General features: G+C 38.4%; 1 protein-coding gene across 1 annotated transcript in view; it reads left to right on the top strand.

Moving 5' to 3' along the window:
- Positions 1-19,822, top strand: part of LOC137049021 (NLR family CARD domain-containing protein 3-like) — a 45,657-nt gene that overhangs the window by 10,039 nt on the left and 15,796 nt on the right. Inside the window, exons 4-6 of the mRNA XM_067427417.1 lie at positions 6,089-7,889; positions 8,298-8,471; positions 14,084-14,257. Coding sequence (XP_067283518.1) covers positions 6,089-7,889; positions 8,298-8,471; positions 14,084-14,257 — 2,149 coding nt within the window. The remainder of the gene's footprint in view (positions 1-6,088; positions 7,890-8,297; positions 8,472-14,083; positions 14,258-19,822) is intronic.

The raw sequence follows: 19,822 nt of genomic DNA, 5'->3' as shown, positions 1-19,822 counted from the left end.
GATCAGGGTGTGGCAGAGGGGACTCTCTCTCTTTACAGAGATCATTTAGTCTCGACCACAACATCGCGATGGTCATGTTCCCACAGAGGGAACACAGCACATCTACAAACACTGTCCGAACGTGCTGGGCCCAAACACGTCGAGCAGTGAATGCGTCCCAAAGACAGCAACAGATATCGACCGCACCCGGAAGTGCGCGGGCAACCCGTCTTGAAAAAGACGTGCCACACGCAAGCTCTTTTTGTGAGAGGAAGCTCTGCAGAGTGCCGAAGCGCCCAGGGAAAACACACACAGCTGTTGCAGATCACTGCACAGATCAGCAGGCAGGCAAAGTGAGATCGCTGGAACGCGCCGTTACACCAACACCCTGGAGAACCGCTCATCTCGAAGACTGAAGAGAAGACTTCAGAATTCAGGCTTGCCGGAGTGAAGAGATGCTCTTGGCTCCGAAGCAGAAACATAATGCGATTCTTGCCAGCTACTTCCTTATATACCCAGGTGGGTAGGCGGAGTTACGCATGCAAATTTCGCATGCCCATGGCATTGGCACTGCCATTGGGCGTTTTCTAAGATCTCGAAGATGATTGGCTTCTAGGCGAAACCCCCATTCGTTAGTCACTGACGTTACGTCGGAGTGACTGAACGAAAGGGAACTAGATGTCCCGTGGGATAAAATGGACTAAACGTTAGGCCTATTGTTAAAATTCACACGTTATTGAATTTTCAATAATTTTATCCCTGAAAACTTATTTTTGATCACCAAAATAATATTAATGATGATAATGATGATTTAAATGTTTTTTCTTCATGCTTTAAAACAGCTTGAATGTAACTCTACACCCTTGCCTCATTTAGTATGTGCAGTTCTATGAATACGCAAATGTCCCCCGCCTCGACTCACTCACCAGCTTAGAGATCAACTTGTTGATGATCACATTTTGACATGACTGGTTACAAGGTAGTTTGTGACATTATAAACCAGGGCCGGCCCTGACCAATTTGCTGCCCTAGGCAAGATTTTACTTGGTGTCCCTTGTATCAAGGTTTTTATATGTTGGTTGTGTTTTTATAATTAAAAAATAAATAAACACACACACACAAACACACACACACACACACACACACACACACACGTCTGGTGCGCTATCTTTCTGGGGACTCACCATAGACGTAATGTTTTTTATGCTGTACAAAACATATATTCTATCCCCCTACACTGCCCCTACCCCTAAACCTACCCATCACAGGAAACATTCTGCATTTTTGCTTTCTCAAAAAAACTCATCCTGTATGATTTATAAGGCTTTTGAAAAGTGGGGACCGCTGGCTGGTTCCCACAATGTATGTAATCTCAGGTTTTACTATCCTTATGGAGACATTTGGTCCCCACAATGTAATATAGGCTAAACAAGGACACACAGACACACACACACACACACACACACACACACACACACACACACACAAGTGTGTATATATCCTCCACTAAACTATGCATGCTCATGTTTTCACTATGAATTAAACTTTTTAAGAAATTTTTATATTTAGTGTGCATTTTATTTTTTTGTTTAGCTATTTTAGATAAACCTGTATATAAATATCATTACTAATTTCAGAAAATAAATTTTAAAAATGCCATATATCCCCTTACAATACTGAGTAAAAACATTAGACTATAAAAAAAAAAAAAAAAAATTATAAACAATTGACAGGATTTTTTTATATTCTGATCACCCAGAACAGTTGCTTACATAAAGTTTAGGGTAAAAATAACTGGAATTAATTAGCAAACATTCATATTTAGATAAAGATAGATATGCATTTAGATAAACTGTTCATTCATTTCATCACTTTACCTCGGTCTTTATCCCCTTATTCCTGATCTTTCCTGTATCTCGGTCCAGTCTTTTTGACACATTGGCCATCCGTCATGAATAATCATCACATTAAAAACTAAAGCAATCATGTCTGTTAGATGCGCGAGAGGTGACGTGACAACAAATTCCCAGCATTAAACTGATCGCGCGTTCAATACCAGACACACTAAAGCACTCGCTGGGCAGGGGGAGATTGATGTGGTGGTCTGGGCAGAGTCTTGGGATTTATTTAAGATTTTTTTTTTTTTTATATTACGAAGCAATATTAATAAATAGTAGCAGTAATAAAACCACTCATTTTGGCATTAGAAAAATCACTCATTTTGGCGCCCCTATGGACGAGTGGCACCCCTAGCATTTGCCTATTCCACCTATGCCACGGGCCGGCCCTGTTATAAACAACAGCAATTTCAAACCACATTTTTTTCCTTTGTCTTTGGTTCACTGCAATTTTAAGGAGAAAATCTATTCACTGAAGCATTTAGACATGCTCATAAGTTATTCTGAATATACACGTAACCAATATATATTTAGAAAGCCAAAACTTGAGAGTTTACAGCTGAATGCTCAGAATTACTCAGACAGACTCATTATTCTGTTATGAATCGTTTGTTTTTTAACAACCATTATTCAAATCCATTAGAACATGTATGTCTGCCTAAATGGCCCTTTAACAGTGCAGTATTTAATTTAGTAGTCAACATTATATAAAGTCTTTCTTAAAGAAAAAAAAACTAAACTAAAAACACATTATGCTAATTATTGTAATTAGCATTAGAGTTTAAGTTAGCATCAAGCTACATAATACAATTTAAAATATTAAAATTACACCCTTACTCTATATGTCACTTTAGACCACCGAGTGTTTGCATTAGTTTCCTGTCGCGATATAATGGGATTTCATTCATATGTTGATGTTAAAACATGTTATATTTATCATTTTATATGGAGCAAATCGTTACACTTGTCAGCAGTCATAATGTAAACATCCATTATACATATAAAATAGCCGAAATCACATGAAAAATCACACAACCTTATTCCATAGTCATCGTGTGTTTATTAGCTTCTTAGTTCACGTGTAGAAATATAGAATAGGCTCGTTCTTCACAGAGCCAGAATGAGGAAGGAACAGCAAATGAATGCCTGATGACTCATATCTGACTCATATCATTAACCCTTTAGAACCTGAAGCTAAAAAGGGGCGTTTTCACATATTTTGTTTTTTTGACTGTAGAATTATAATAGAATGTGTTATCCTCAAGCAGGGCCGGCTCTAGCTCTTTGGTTGCCCTAGGCGAGATGGAGTTTTGCGCCCCCCACCCCTCCACCCCACCCCACTCACTTTTATCGTCTCTATTCTAATTCAGCACGTCTGTTTTCCTAGGCCTACCCCTAACCGAGAAGCACTTATTATTAAACACGTTCAACGCTTTATTTCCACTTTTCAAACATTTTCTCACTTTTTATTGAAAATAAATGCCTTTCCGATCTGATATGTGATGGGAAAAGGGAATAGAGCGAGTGTGGTAAAAAGCAGGATCGAACCTCTGATCAATCTGCATCAAATCTTTTTGCCATGCGTCTTACCGCTACACTACAGCCACTGAATAGAATTTAATGAACACAGCATATTTGTGTTTAATGTAAATAATATGGTATCTATCGTTAGGCTGCTCCAGTAAAAAAAAAAAACGAGAGGCCGTATTTATTTCCTTCCGACGCCCACGTAGAGAGCGTTTGTACTTTTTATAACTAACGTGCATACGTTATCCATATTCATAACGAACTGGACTTTTGATATTTAAATGACATCCATGTAGGTTATTGTAGATTATTGTCAGTGAAGTTATGTTTGCAATACGTATAGTAATTATGTAGAAAACTAGCAAGTGATAGCTTGGTGACAATATTAATAATATTTATAAAATAAATATTAGTTGATAAGATTGATACTAAGTAATTTTATTTTGTTTGACATCTTTTGGCTGAGATAAGAAGACTAACCTCTATACTGGGCTTTCTTTCGATTTTCTTCCTTTCTCTTTTTCTCTTTTTCCGTCCCTGTGCACCTGCGGGGTTTAGGCGCCTCATTTTTGATGAACGCGCAAGATGAGTACTTAGCCTGACCTAACGCCTGAACTAATAATCAATAATCACCATCAATTCAATCCAGTAATCAGGTTGATAAGTAATTAAACGTGTGGCTGAGGGGGCGCCCTATGATGATCATGTTTAATGATTTTATGTTGTATTTCGCTTGTTCCGATTATATGCTTAATGTGAAGTAATGGGCGGCACTAGAGCCCGCTCACGCCCCTAACACAATTGTCGCCCTAGGCGACCGCCTAGCTCGCCTATAGCAAACGCCGGCCCTGTCCTCAAGTGCAAGGTGTTATTTTTTTCAGAAGACAACTGGCTTTCAATAAATTACAGTTATTGACCCTCACTGTATGTGATAAGTTTGAAAATAGAATTTAAAGAGGCAAAAACTGCAAAAACTTTAAACTTGAAGAATAAACTATAATACATATATACAAGTCTTTTGGTGGCACTGGGTTGCAGAGTTTTCACTCAGGAGCCTTTTTCTTTACCCCACGGCCCCTCTGAGGTGGTGCTGTGGATGGCCCGTTTGCTTTTGTACAAGCCACACTGGGGAAAAAACAAAACAAGCTTGTATTACAAACCCACAATATATTTATAAATGTATTTTCCATTATAAAATAATACATTAGTTAAAGCAAAATTGTAAAAAACAAAACAAAATAAACACTTAGTTATAAATACAACCAAATAACAATGAAGTAATAATACAAAATAATTACTTACACACATGCCAACACACACATGTACACATCACACACATGAACACAGGCAAACACATGAATGCCATGCATGCAAACACATGAACACATGAATGCCATGCATGCAAACACATGAACACATGAATGCCATGCATGCAAACACATTTGAATACACGCATACACATGAATGTAGTGCATGTAAACACATGAACGACACATGCAACGCATACGCGCGTGTACACACACACGCACGCACGCACGCACGCACACACACACACACACACACACACACACACTATGATGCATGAAACAGTAGCATTTTGAACTAAAACATTGAATCTATGACTATTTCACCGACATTTCTCACAGTTTCAGCATAGAAAAGACAAGCTTCACTTAACAATCCATGTCTAGATCAAGGATAGCAACAAATGCCTCCTCAACATCTGAATATGCAGTCTCTGGGTCTGAAGAGTCCCTCTCAGCCGCCTTCCAAGTGTCAAAGATAAACTCAATAGGCTCCTATCTTGTATACACTGTCTTCGCCATGTTTTTGTCCTTTTTTAATTGTGTTTTGAAATCTAAAAATTCTCTAAAACTCTGCCGCTCTCCGTATCTCCGTTCTATTCGCCCCTTCCCGCTCCCCCCCGAAAGTCACAGTGATTTGCTGATGCAAAACATGACATTACCGTAATAAGCCGCATATAGGCGGAAAGCGCAGGGTGTCTACTTTCAGGAGCAATTTAAATTATTATGATAGTGGGTTGAAGAGTTACGGTAACTTCAATACAGCTTGGTTGGCTGTGTCGTCGTCGACACGTTCGGTTTTAAAGGGTTAAGAGGAGACACACAGAGAGAGAGAGCTATGTGCATGTCTCAATACTTTCAGATCGCATAATTCAGTGAGAAATGAATAGAAATGTTATTCTGTATGACAAAATATTTTGCAAACATGTGATAATATATCAACGTTTCTCCAAATATGAGCACTTTGCGAGCTGTGTGAACACAAATGAGCTGCTGCAGACGAGAGAATTGATGTGCGTGTGATTTTCCATTCAAAATATCGTTTGATAACGGATCGATTATAATGCACTCCTGACATAAAGAAATGAATGTCACTGCAACCCAGTTTTATCATAAACAGTGTTCAAATATCAAAGCTGGAGTCTTTAATCTGTCTGATAATACTGAGTTTGTCCAGATAAAGTAATAGTGCGATGTTTTTAACGAGCAGTGAATGTTGAACAATAGTAATCTGGGGCCGTCTGCGATCTTTGAAAGGCATGGGGTTAAATCATATTAAAAATGCAAAAATAAAAACTTGAATTTCAACTCAAAGACTATAAGAATTTATTAAAAACATGATCACTTAGCCTTTGCTGTCTTTGCCTTCTTTTCTTAAAGGCTCAACTGCAGATGACAAACAAGCTGCTCCTCATGATTACACAGAGACCAGCCGCAGACTGAAGGAGAAATTAAAACAGGACTATGAGCGGATATTGACCGGTAATTCACAGACGGGTCATCGGGAAAAGCTGAACAATATATTCACTGATTTATATGTGGTGAAGAACGAGACCGGAGGAAGAGTAAATGAACACGAAGTCAGACAGATTGAATTGAATCATAAACAATGTGATACCAATGACACACCAATTCAGTGCAATAATATTTTTAAAGACAATAAAAGGGTACTGACGATGGGGATTGCAGGAGTAGGAAAAACTGTCTCTGTCAATAAATTCATCCTTGACTGGGTTGAAGGAAAAGAAAATCAGGATATAGTCTTCATTTTTCCTCTGCCGTTCCGTGAGCTAAACCTGATTACAGAGAACTGCAGTCTCATGGGACTGCTTCATGAATACTTCTTTAGTGATCCTAAAGAACTGCCCTCTCTTCCTGAAGGTGATGGTAAGGTCTTGTTCATTTTTGATGGACTAGATGAATGTCGCTTTCCTTTGAGCTTTAAAGAGGGTGGCAGATTCACAGATGTTCACAAAAACACAACAGTGGGTAAGATAGTTACAAGCCTGATCAAGAGACACCTGCTTCCCTCTGCTCTCATCTGGATCACATCCAGACCAGCAGCGGCCGGACAGATAGACCGCAACTACATTGATCAGGTGACAGAGGTGCGAGGATTCAACGATGAGCAGAAAGAGCAATACTTCAACAAAAACAGCAGTCCTGAGGTTTCTGAAAACATCATCAGTCACATCAAGAAATCCAGGAGCCTTTACATCATGTGCCATATCCCTGTCTTTTGCTGGATCTTGCTTACTGTCCTTCAGCCTCTACTGGCTCAACAAAATGACAAAAAAAGCAAAGACAAAACTCCCACAACTCTCACAGGGATGTACACACATTTCTTAATTTCTCAGCAGCAACAGATGGAAGAAAAATACAATGGTAATCCTAAACTTAAAGCAAATGACAGGTCATTTTATGAAATTATTCTGAAGCTTGGGAAACTGGCCTTTCAACAGCTGGAGAAAGGAAACCTGATTTTCTACAAAGAAGATCTTGAGGAATGTGGACTAGATGTCAGCGAAGTGTCTGTGTACTCTGGGTTATGCACTCGAATGTTTCAGGAGGAAAAGTCAAGAAATGTTTTCAGCTTCGTGCATCTCAGCGTACAGGAATTCCTTGCTGCTCTTTATGTGTTTTTGATAAGCAAAAACAAGAAAGAAAACCCCTTTATTGAATCCAGGACAGAAAAACTGGCGTGGAATCTTTCCAAAAAGACACCATTTAAACTTCATAAGGCTGCGATCAACAAGGCTTTACAAAGTGAGAACGGACACCTGGACCTTTTCCTCCGGTTTCTTCTGGGTCTCTCACTGGAGTCCAATCAGAGTGACCTGAAGGAACTACTGCCAAAACTGAAACTGAAAACAGAGAATGTTAAAGACACTGCTGACTATATCAAACAGAAAATTGAAGAGGAGAAATCAGTGGAAAGAACCATCAATCTCTTCCACTGTCTGAGTGAACTGAAAGATGACTTTATGGAGGAACTCCAGAAGAATCTGAGCTCAGGAAATCTTTCAGCACAGGATCTCTCCTCTGCTCAGTGGTCTGGTCTGGTGTTTATGCTCCAGATCTCAGAAGAGACTCAAGAGCAGTTTGAACTGCATAAATACAGAAGATCTGATGAAGCTGTGAAGAGACTGCTGCCAGTGATCAAAAACACTAGAAGAGCACTGTAAGAGTCTTTTATATATATACTGTTAGTTTTTTTAATAATCAGACCTTAATCTTACATGGGTGACTTGTTCACCTAGACTGTACAGAAAAAAATGAATAAGTATGATAATCTTAATTGCTGATGTATCTCCACCATCAGACAAGCTGGGTCAGGCATCAGGCACAACTCAGGAACCTGAGTTTATTATATCATAAATTAACTGGAAGTACTGGTTGTTTTATAAAGATTTTATTTAGCCTTGCTTACATCACTTTAGGGATTTACGATTTTTTCAAATGATCGGTGCTCCAGATTATAAACCCTACCTAATAAGCATTAATATGGGGTAATATTTTATTGTCCATTGTCCCTGTCAAATAAAGAATAAATAAATATTGCATTACTGTTGTTTTGTTCTCTACACAGGCTACAGTGCTGTAATCTCACTGCTCAGTGTTGTGAGAGTTTGTCTTCAGCTCTACAATCCTCAAACTCTGTCCTGAGAGAGCTGGACCTGAGTAACAATGACCTGCAGGATTCTGGAGTGAAGCTTCTTTCTGATGGACTGAAGAGTCCAAACTGCCAACTGAAGACACTGATGTAAATAGTTTTAAAATAATTAAAGAAATACTACCACAATATATGGCTTTGTCACAGAATGTGGTATCTGCTCTCAATGAAATGCCAGAACAAAAGACAAAACAGCATTTTCGAGAATTAGATTTTTTCCCCCATATTTATATAGATGTCCGTATTTTCAGAGTTGAGAAGTATGACCAACGTGAACTGCACAAGTCTGAGAAAAATATTGTTGAGGGTGGAGGATCGGCAATGGACTGTATAAAGATTGAAATTGCAAACTGGTCTTAAATAAGAATTACAACTGTAAAATGTTGCAGTTTTCTAATACATATACTGTGTGAAAGTGAATAGCAGAAAAAAGTGAAAAAAAAGTGAAAATGAAGAGATAAGAACATTTTTGCACAGTATTTTTTATAAATTCCTCAATGAAAATATTCATGACTGGAAAAATAGTTTGCAGGAGCATTTTGACATGATTTAACTCATCATCTTAATTAAAGGTTGGGTGAAACACTCAGTTTCAGTCAATCTCATGTCAATCTTGAGTACCTATAGAGTAGTATTGCATCCTTCATATCTCCGAAAAGTCTTTAGTTTTATCATATTTATAAAAGAGATATAGGCTGTACCGAGTCTTTCCGGAAAAAACCGAGCGCCTGGAGGCGTATCGTGTGGGCGGAGCTAAAGAATGATGAGCGCGCAAAGCGGTGACGTCCTCAAGCGTGGAGAAACCCATCTATCTCAGCTAATACAGATAATGATCCACAATCAAATCTGAGGCTGAAATAAATTGAACAGGAGAAACGGCAACAGCAGGACGTCCGTCTCTGTGGTATGTAAGTTACTGTATTTAATGGCCTCTCCACATTTCTGTGTGTTTACTCGCAGAGTATGAGGACATGATTCGGTTTATGGACTATTGTATGCGACTAGACCTTAGAAGTAGCAAGCAAAACGGTTTTGCACGTCAGAATACTGTTATGCAGAACAACAATGGAGTAACCGTTAGTGCATTTGAATGACGAAGCACGCGATCATGTCGTTTACTGATGTTTACTCATGCGACGGTAGCCAATAGCAGAGACATTTGAAGCAGTTTAAGTTAACTCACCGTCGAAGCTTTATCGCTGGGACCGCTCCGTCAGAAACACACTTCTTTGGTATGATTTGGTAAAGTCCTGTGACAGCAGTGGCGTGTAAATCCATTTTGAGACGCAACTGAAACGATGTTGTCAAGCTTCCCGTCATTTCTGCGTTCAAATCGGTTCAAATGCAGTGCTGCCTTCCCGGAATGCTGTGCTGAAGAGTTGAAGTCGCTCGACGTCACCCATAGGAATAAAGTGGAGCGCGGCGCCGTTCACGGACGACTGGATCTGCAGCTGAGAGACTGTTTACAGCGTGCTCTAGTCACGCGCGCGCGCACCCTACCGGGAGAAGAGCCCGTACGGCCCATACAAGGACCTTCCGCTCTTATTAACGTCAAATAGACCCATACTCGAAAAAAACTCGCCGAAACTTGTGAGAAACCGGAAGGAGTATTTTTGACACAGAAATACTCCATCAAACGTCCAACATTAGTTTTTGAAACTTTGTCTATGTTTAGGATGGGAATCCAAGTCTTTAACAGTGTAAAAAGCTCAGTATGCATGAAACAGCATTTCACCCCCCCTTTAATGTCATTTCAGTTCTATTTTCTGATAGAGCATGAATAACCAAATGCATTGAAAGACAACAATACTCAAGCTCTGTGAAAGGTTTTGTCACAAACTCAAATGACCTCTATCCTTTACGAATACAGTTTCTGGAGACCTTACTGTACATGAGCTTCCAGAATTTCTGGCTGAGGCTGGGTGTGACTCTTTTCCATAAATTAAACATAGAAATGAAACTGTATAAATAACTAAAATAAATCACAGTCTTTTCTTAGTCTTATTGTGCAAACAATAAGTGCAAACAATCAAATTCCTCTCTCAATATACAAAGTGATAACAAAGACCAGAGCCATGAGGTGGTTACAATTACACACTCCAACATAAGATAAGGTTGATATTGGGATTATCTCCACCTTCTTTTGATTAAAAAAAGGGGGGAAAGTTTTAAGACTCAGACTAATTCCCTGATCAGTGCCTTTCCTAACAAACTAGTTAGCTGATTGAGACGCACCCATAATTTTATAAATAAATGTCAAAATGTATTCAGTAATAAACTATATTTTGACAGTATCTACAGGGGCATAGCACAAGATCCAGACCAATGCACCATCTCCTGGCCCTTTGCACTGCAGTCCTGATGAGCCCCCATGTTCCCAAAACAAAAAAGCTGTAGATACTATTTTCAAAGTGAAATAGCTTAAAGCTACACTGTGTGATATTTTCCCCCATCTAGTGGTGAAAAGGTATATGACCATCCAGTGAATAATAGTTTCTGTTCCTCTCAATTTCGATTTCGTTTCAACTCCTACGGTGGCCGATTTAGCGGCTTCCAGTTCGACCTCTTCGGTGAGTGTTGCTTCAAGTGATGAGGTTACTTTTAAAATCTTTTATAATTTGCAGCTATTTATTTTCCAAATGATCTATGATCAAATTAATCTATGTAAAATGAATAATAGTTTTACGTTTTCGTTATTTTCTTTACCATTTCATTGCTAACATCAGCTATCAGGTTCCCAGACGAATGCAAACTAATCTTAGTAAAGTAACTTTTATCAGTGCTATCGTTATTCTGTATATTGTACGACATCACTAGCGTAAGGCAAAGTTTACATTGTAGGCTATATCATTTTCTCTAATGACCTACCAGTGCCCCATTCGTAGGCTAGTCATAATAAGGTGTCATAGTGTGAAATATATTTACATTGTACAATAATACGTCTTAAAAAGATTACAGGACAGATGTAAAAGTAAAGGTGAAAGTCTCGTCAGATTAGACTACATTAATTGTGTATACAGTAAAATAAATGAAAAATAACTAAAATTTAAAGCGCCTATATAGCCTACAAATTATAATGCAATTAAAATATTAATCTCATGTTATCCGTCATAGAACACGGATTTATGTTACAAGGTAAACAATACTTTTTCATCATTGACGCGAGGAAAACTATCCTAGACGTCATTCTAGTGTTATGCACAGCACACCATGATATAATTAGCCGAGCAAAAATAAAACTTCCAATATACAGAAAGAGGCTGAATTAATATTACCTGTTGAGAAGAAAGCAGGCAACGTCGGCGTCCTTTTTAAAATCGTTGCTCCTCATGAGCTCTTTCCATCTTGGAAAGGCCACTCCAATATTTACTTTTGTCTTGTTGATTTACCTGTTGCGTTGCCGTCTTAATTCTCTTTTCCGCTTCCTTGGCGACTCTGGCAAATATCCTCGAGAATAAGAGTGATCCTCCATCATCATATAGCAGCCTCAAGCAATCCCCCTCTTCACATTCGACACGGTGCCATCGAGTGTTAAAACGCGAAAAGCGAAGCTTGAATTTACGGGTATGTCCCTCTTTGGCTAATGTACTTTCAAGATGGAGGAGCAACATGGCGACCGCCATCCGAACCCCTCACCCGTATGTGTTTTCAATGGCATATTATAAACTTATGAGAATACTTTATTACTTGAAAGAAGTAAATATACATTAATGAGCACATATATTTTTGAAAGAACTAAGTGTTTTTAGCTAAGAATAAACTAAAAAAGTTACACAGTGTAGCTTTAAGTGAAAATAGATTAGATTTACACCATATAAAAGGAGCAGTTCTTTGCAATATGTGTAAATAGTAATAACATGCAATTTATACTTTTTGACAGAAACATTTGCACCTCAGTATTGTTATACATTAACATGATTCACTAATAATACGTGTAAATAATTATATTTATTCAAATTATTAAATGAATGCAGGCTTAATAGGACACCTATCCCTAATTATTTTCACTGACAAATATTGCAAATTATGTGGTGCATTTCAGTCTTTAAGTATTTTTGCTTAGGTTGCACACTTTATTTATTTGTGTGTACTTTTTAGATAATTATTCTCTAATTTTACATTAAAATATGTTGCATGTTAACATTGTAGACTGGCCCTTTAAGAATTGCGACTGTAAATCATGCAAAAGAGAGTGGAGTCGCACCTTTTCTTTACTGCATCCGTAATATTTAGGATTTAAGATAATATTTATTATATTTGCTTAATTTATTAACAAATCAAGATTAAAGGAAGATTTTTCATAAAGAAGACGGATTATGTGGGTTGTTTTTATTGGAAAAGGAGCGAGTTGACTGGAAACTTATATGCGAACACATTGCTTTTGGAACATTTCTTATTAACAACATTTTTATTCAAAGTAAATGCCTTTCCGAAGTGATGGGAAAAGCATTGTCCTTTTGTTGTCTGGACTATTGCTCCTCCCTGTTCACAGTACCTATCAATATTACATAATGTAAATATGAGTTTTCTAAATTACTAATGTAACTTTACACTAAATAATATTACTCTCTTTTAGCGATAGTAGGTAAGGGTGCTACCGCTAACGTTCGCTAGCAGTTCACTAATTTAACACAGAAAAAAAGAACTGTATTTACAGATAAAACTGACCTTCATTTGAAGCCCTGAACAGGTCAGTAAGTTTGCAACGTTTTGCTGCTTCTTCTTTGAGTGCCTTCTTTTTCTTTTTCTTTGCCCTTTCCCTCTCTGCTTGACCTGCCGCTTTCTCCATCATCGGGTGCTGACCGCTTGTTTGGCTGAGGCAAGTCGGTCAAGACCAGACTAACAGATTTGTGATTTATTTGTTTTTATTATTATTAATAATTTTATTGAATGCCGAATTCAAAAATTATTACTTTAGTAAAACCAATAATATAAAATAAGAATTATTAAAAAAATAAAAAAATAAACACTCGCCATGGCAGCAGGCCAAATTAGTTGCCAGGCCACCGGGATTTATCCCGGTGCTCCCGATGGCCAGTCCGGGCCTGCTTACACTGCACACATCTGCACCACATACGGCTATGACACGACCACTTTAGTCGATGCTAGAGTTACCAGCCGTGCCACAGCATGTTTCTGAAGCACCTCTCCATGCTAGGCTCTGCTGTGCAATGAATCCTCTGCCATGGTCTCGTCATTCATCTTGCCCATCACATGATCAGTGAACCGTGATTCTATGCTATATTCACATCTAAATTCGCACCGCATTTTTTCAACTCAACGAGAAATCTTGTCACATTTTAATATTGCGAGATCTCATGGAAACCGAAAACGTATTAGTGTGAATAAGGCCTGAGTCTAGTAATCCTGAAGACTTTAATTAGCTGGATCAGGTAGGGTGAAGCTACACTCTGCAGAGCAGTGGCCCTCCAGGAGCTGAGTTTGAGTCCACTGCAGTAAATGCGCACATTAACTCCTGCAAGTGAGTTTGGGCCACTCATAACATGAAATTAAATATGCAACGTATCCAATAAGCCTAATATGCTGAAAATTACATGTTAATGTAAAAACAAAACATTTAATTATTCACTGGATATTACTATTAAAGTTTTTTTTTTTACATGGTTACAAATGAATAATACCTAATGAACAGCTGAATAGGTAAAAATGTTGTTGTGGACTGTTGTTGTGTGTGTTTGTAGGTTGTCTGGCTGTATGGTGACAGAGAAAGGCTGTGGTTATGTGTCTACAGCTCTGAGTTCAAACCCTTCACACCTAAGAGAGCTGGATCTGAGCTACAATCATCCAGGAGATTCAGGAGTCAGGCTGCTCTCTGAAAAACTGGAGGATCCCAACTGTACACTGAAAAAACTCAAGTATGTGAATCAGGAAGATTTTTAATTACACAACTCCAAAAGCAGCATTACCATCTTCACTTATTACAAAACAGTTTGTTAAAGCTTGACTAACGTGACTTGAGGCCGTATTTATCAAGCTTTTTAAAGTACCATTTTAGTCTTAAGTGCTGAGAATTCATGAAAGTTACTCCTTTCAAACTTAAATATAAAAGCAAGTTATCAAATTTCTTAAAGCTAAGAATCATTCTTACTCTTCCAGTTATTTAAGACAGCTCGAGTGGTCTCTCAAGTGGTTAGGAGTTGCCAGTAGGGGCTTGTGATGGCAATGTGAAGACACCCAGCAAACACATTTACGTTGTGGCAACGTTTGTGGCATGTTGCATTTCTACGTCACTGGCAACGTCACTGTCTACATGCTCGCAACAGTGTAACAACGTAGAATTGTAAGACGCGACAGGGCTGTAGAGCATTGTTGCGTGACATTCAGCAACTTAATTTATGCTATATAGATATTCCCCATTTAGCATGTTTTGTAGTTAATTTTTAATGTCAGAAATTATACTTTTTTATATAGGTCTATTGTTTATCCTATTATTTTTGGGCCTGACAGTAAATTAATTATAATCAACACCTGCAACACTTTTAAAGAGTAAAAAGAACATACAAGGTTAACTAACTCAACTTTATTAAAACAGCATGTGGTAATCGAACATACATACACGTATATTTTGTAAAAAATAAAATAAAATATATAGAATAAAACAAATATTCAGTTAGATCTGCAGAGACGTGCGCAAAATATTTCAAGAGAGGGAGAATGTGTTTGAAATGTTTGATGACAAGCAGTTAATCAAACGGTATCGTTTGGACAGAGCAGGCATCATCTTTTTCAGTGCTGGTTAATGTTGGGCTTTAGGCTATAATAATAAAAAAAATATTTTCAACTAATTCAGCAAGCCGTAGCAATTGCTTCTTCCTCCTGCCAGTTTGGTTTTCTTTTGGAATCCATGGTGGCTGGCTATATAAAAAAAATCTAGGCTATATATATATATATATATATATATATATATATATATATATATATATATATATATACAGTGCCTTGCGAAAGTATTCGGCCCCCGTGAACTTTACGACCTTTTGCCACATTTCAGGCTTAATGATATAAAACTGTATTTTTTTGTGAAGAATCAACAAGAAATGGGACACAATCATGAAGTGGAACGAAATTTATTGGATATTTCAAACTTTTTTAACAAATCAAAAACTGAAAAATTGGGCGTGCAAATTTATTCGGCCCCCTTAAGTTAATACTTTGTTGCACCACCTTTTGCTGCGATTACAGCAGTAAGTCGCTTGGGGTATGTCTCTATCAGTTTTGCACATCGAGAGACTGAAATTTTTGCCCATTCCTCCTTGCAGAACAGCTCGAGCTCAGTGAGGTTGGATGGAGAGTGTTTGTGTACAGCAGTTTTCAGTTCTTTCCACAGATTAATAATAATAATAATAATAATTCATTACATTTATATAGCGTTTTTTCTAGGCACTCAGAGCGCTTTACATAGAAGGGGTAATCTCCTCATCCACTTGGATGATGCGACGGCAGCCATATTGCGCCAGAACGCTCACCACACACCAGCTGATTGGTGGAGAGGAGATTCTCGATTGGATTCAGGTCTGGACTTTGACTTGGCCATTCTAACAGCTGGATATGTTTATTTTTGAACCATTCCATTGTAGATTTTGCTTTATGTTTTGGATCATTGTCTTGTTGGAAGACAAATCTCTGTCCTAGTCTCAGGTCTTTTGCAGACTCCATCAGGTTTTCTTCCAGAATGGTCCTGTATTTGGCTCCATCCATCTTCCCATCAATTTTAACCATCTTCCCTGTCCCTGCTGAAGAAAAGCAGGCCCAAACCATGATGCTGCCACCACCATGTTTGACAGTGGGGATGGTGTGTTCATGGTGATGAACTGTGTTGCTTTTACCCCAAACATAACGTTTTGCATTGTTGCCAAAAAGTTCAATTTTGGTTTCATCTGACCAGAGCACCTTCTTCCACATGTTTGGTGTCTCTCCCATGTGGCTTGTGGCAAACTTTAAACAACACTTTTTAGGGATATCTTTAAGAAATGGCTTTCTTCTTGCCACTCTTCCATAAAGGCCAGATTTGTGCAGTATACGACTGATTGTTGTCCTATGGACAGAGTCTCCTACCTCAGCTGTAGATCTCTGCAGTTCATCCAGAGTGATCATGGGCCTCTTGGCTGCATCTCTGATCAGTCTTCTCCTTGTATGAGCTGAAAGTTTAGAGGGATGGCCAGGTCTTGGTAGATTTGCAGTGGTCTGATACTCCTTCCATTTCAATATTATCGCTTGTACAGTGCTCTTTGGGATGTTTAAAGTTTGGGAAATCTTTTTGTATCCAAATCCGGCTTTAAACTTCTCCACAACAGTATCTCGGACCTGCCTGGTGTGTTCCTTGTTCTTCATGATGCTCTCTGCGCTTTAAACGGACCTCTGAGACTATCACAGTGCAGGTGCATTTATACAGAGACTTGATTACACACAGGTGGATTCTATTTATCATCATTAGTCATTTAAGTCAACATTGGATCATTCAGAGATCCTCACTGAACTTCTGGAGAGAGTTTGCTGCACTGAAACAATTTTTTAGTTTTTGATTTGTTAAAAAAGTTTGAAATCTAAAATTTCATTCCACTTCATGATTGTGTCCCACTTGTTGTTTATTCTTCACAGGATTACTAGATTACAGTTTTATATCTTTATGTTTGAAGCCTGCAATGTGGCAAAAGGTCGCAACGTTCAAGGGGGCCAAATACTTTCGCAAGGCACTGTATCCTAGAGATGACAAAGGAATTTATCAGCTTTTCAGCTACTGAGAAATTTAGCATAGGACGTAATCTAGCTATATTTCTAAGGTGAAAAAAGGATGATTTAACTGTACTCTGGACAAAAGAATCAAATGAAAGCCTGGTATCAAAAATAACTCCAAAATTCCTCACTTTAGCTTGAGTAGCCAAGACAGAACCATCAATAGTCAAAGATAAGGAACCAGCTTTTGAAATTTGATGACAGGAACCAATAAGCATAACTTCAGTTTTAAATTAACACTTGCTCTGTGTCTATGAGTCCAATCTACAGAGTAAAAAAAGTAATACTACAACAGTGTTGAAGCTAATTAGATAATTAAATGATCAAGTAATGATTAATCCTCATATGCTCCTAGTTTCCTGTGCACTATTAGCCTGACAAGCCAGACCCACATCAAGATGTTTGGTCTGGAAACTCACCATTGATAGCTCAATCCGAGGGGCGGGATAAACCGTTGTCTTTCAAACTCCCTCTGCACGCGATAGGATAGCGCTACAACCAACCAAAGTAACGAAGGTGAAGCAGAGTTGATAGATGAAACATTCGCTGTATCCGGTCGGCAAAAACTCTGAACACATCTTCCCTTTTTAAGAATGTCTTCAGTGCCGATCTGTGTTCTTTTCTCAGAGAAAAGCTTAACTCCAAGTCTGCCAGTCGCAGTCAAAGCTGATTCGAAAGACCAGCGTTCGCCAGTTTCTGTGTTTACTAGAAGCACGCAAGCGCAACTCGGCCGTCATTATGTTAGGCTCCGCCCACCAACTCTATACAAAATGTGATTGGCCCGACCAGAGTTTGGTTTTTACAGCTCAGAAGTGTATTGAGATTTGCTAGACGACACTCGCAGCAGATTAGATTTGCTGCCGCTAGGGTGCGTCTAAATTTCTAGGCTAGTGCACTATGACACTATGAATGAAATAGTGATTGTAAAAGAAGAAAAAAATAAATAGGACTGTCAATTGATTCAAATATTTAATCGTGATTAATCGCACGATTGTCATGAGTTGCCTCACGATTAATCACGACTTAATTGCACATTTTTAGCAGTTGTAATTTGATCTTAAATGAATATGTTTCAAGTATTTAATACTCTAATCAACATGGGTATGGACAAATATGCATGCTTTATGCAAATGTTCGTTTATTATTAAAGGGCAACTAAACCCTTAACCAACTTTTTTTAGTTAATGATCTGCAAGACTGGGGTTTTATTAATGCTCTTTATTGATTCGAGTTAATGTTTTGACATTTGGGTATAAAGTGTTTTAATTCTATAATATATGGTGTAAAAACATCTTAGTGCTGCCCTCTTAAGGTTGAACGGTGGCTACTGCAGTCGAATTTTCCTATTGGACATTGTGGTGCATCGTGACGTATGATGGTACTTCCAACGGCTCACTATCCACGCCCCTGGCACAAGCTATCCACCATAGTATACACCACGCCATAAGAAATGTTTTCCCGTGATCACATGATGACAACGGCTTCACTCCAGTATGAGTGGCATGTTACATGAAGTAGAAGACTGGCTTTACACATCCTAATGAAGAAAATACAGATAAATAATGCAGTTGTAAGTACACGTTAAGCTTTTCTTGTGATATTTTTGCCCCTCGTCATGCCTACAGATAATTTTCAGAAGCTTTCAGACAAACCCTCACATGCAAATGGTTGCCGTGGTAACGAACAACAATACTGTAACGTGCTGGCGTATATAGTCTAACTTTTACTTGAGGAAATCTGTTTATAATAGGCTATTAGGTTTGGACTTATTGGTCCTGTGCTTTTTTTAGTGGCATTCAGTATAAGGATTTGACTGTTCAGTGTTCATAGATTAGTTAGTGGTCTCGTTCTCTCTTGCACTGCTGCTTTGCTAGCATGCATGAATGAATGAATGAATGAATGAATGAATGAATGAATGAATGAATGAATGAGCATCGTCAGCATCGGGAGTTAACACAGTTTGAGCCTGTGGCTCGATTGATAAGGCTCTGTGTCTACAGACATTTCACCGTTCTCCACTTCAGGTGAAGGTGGGGGAGAAAAGTCCTCTACTTTAGATGACCGCTCTGTTGCAAAGCTACTGTCCTCACTTCAGTCACTATCCATCTTTGCGAGTCAGACAGCTGTCAAAGTTGCCCTAGAATGAGTTGAAACAATACGTTAAATTGTTCTCTGATATCTACATAGAGGCTATGTGGCTTATTTAAGGGCAAACATGGTCCAGATACAGTTTTACAGGTTCATTTACAACCCTAGAAATTGTCCCTAGGATGTAATGCTCTGTTTTTTTCTTATTTGGAAGGGTCATTAATATTAATGCTGAGCTCTGCTCTGATTGGCTTAATTCAGCAGCTCACACAAGTTCAGTTGTTCAGCGAAGCGGCTCGTGAGTCCAGACAGAACACAGACCGACTGAATGACACTTTAAGAAGACCATCTCAAATGGAGATTGATAAAATGCAGCTTACTTGTTTATTGGTGTTAGAGAGAGAGCTCGAGTGCATATGGTTGCCAGATTTAGGTAAAACACCGGCTAGTATACAGGTTTTCACAGAAAAGTTCTGATTGGGGAATTTAAATTACTGAAATCTGGCAACCGCAAGCACGAAGGCTGGAACTCTCTTCTTTCCCCCCGACAAACCCAAAACCAGTGTTTTTTATTCAGGTTTTTATTTTTTAAACAACAT

The sequence above is a fragment of the Pseudorasbora parva genome, chromosome 20, assembly GCF_024679245.1.
Source record: "Pseudorasbora parva isolate DD20220531a chromosome 20, ASM2467924v1, whole genome shotgun sequence".
Taxonomy (NCBI): Eukaryota; Metazoa; Chordata; class Actinopteri; order Cypriniformes; family Gobionidae; genus Pseudorasbora; species Pseudorasbora parva.
This window is presented reverse-complemented; position numbering and strand designations above follow the sequence as displayed.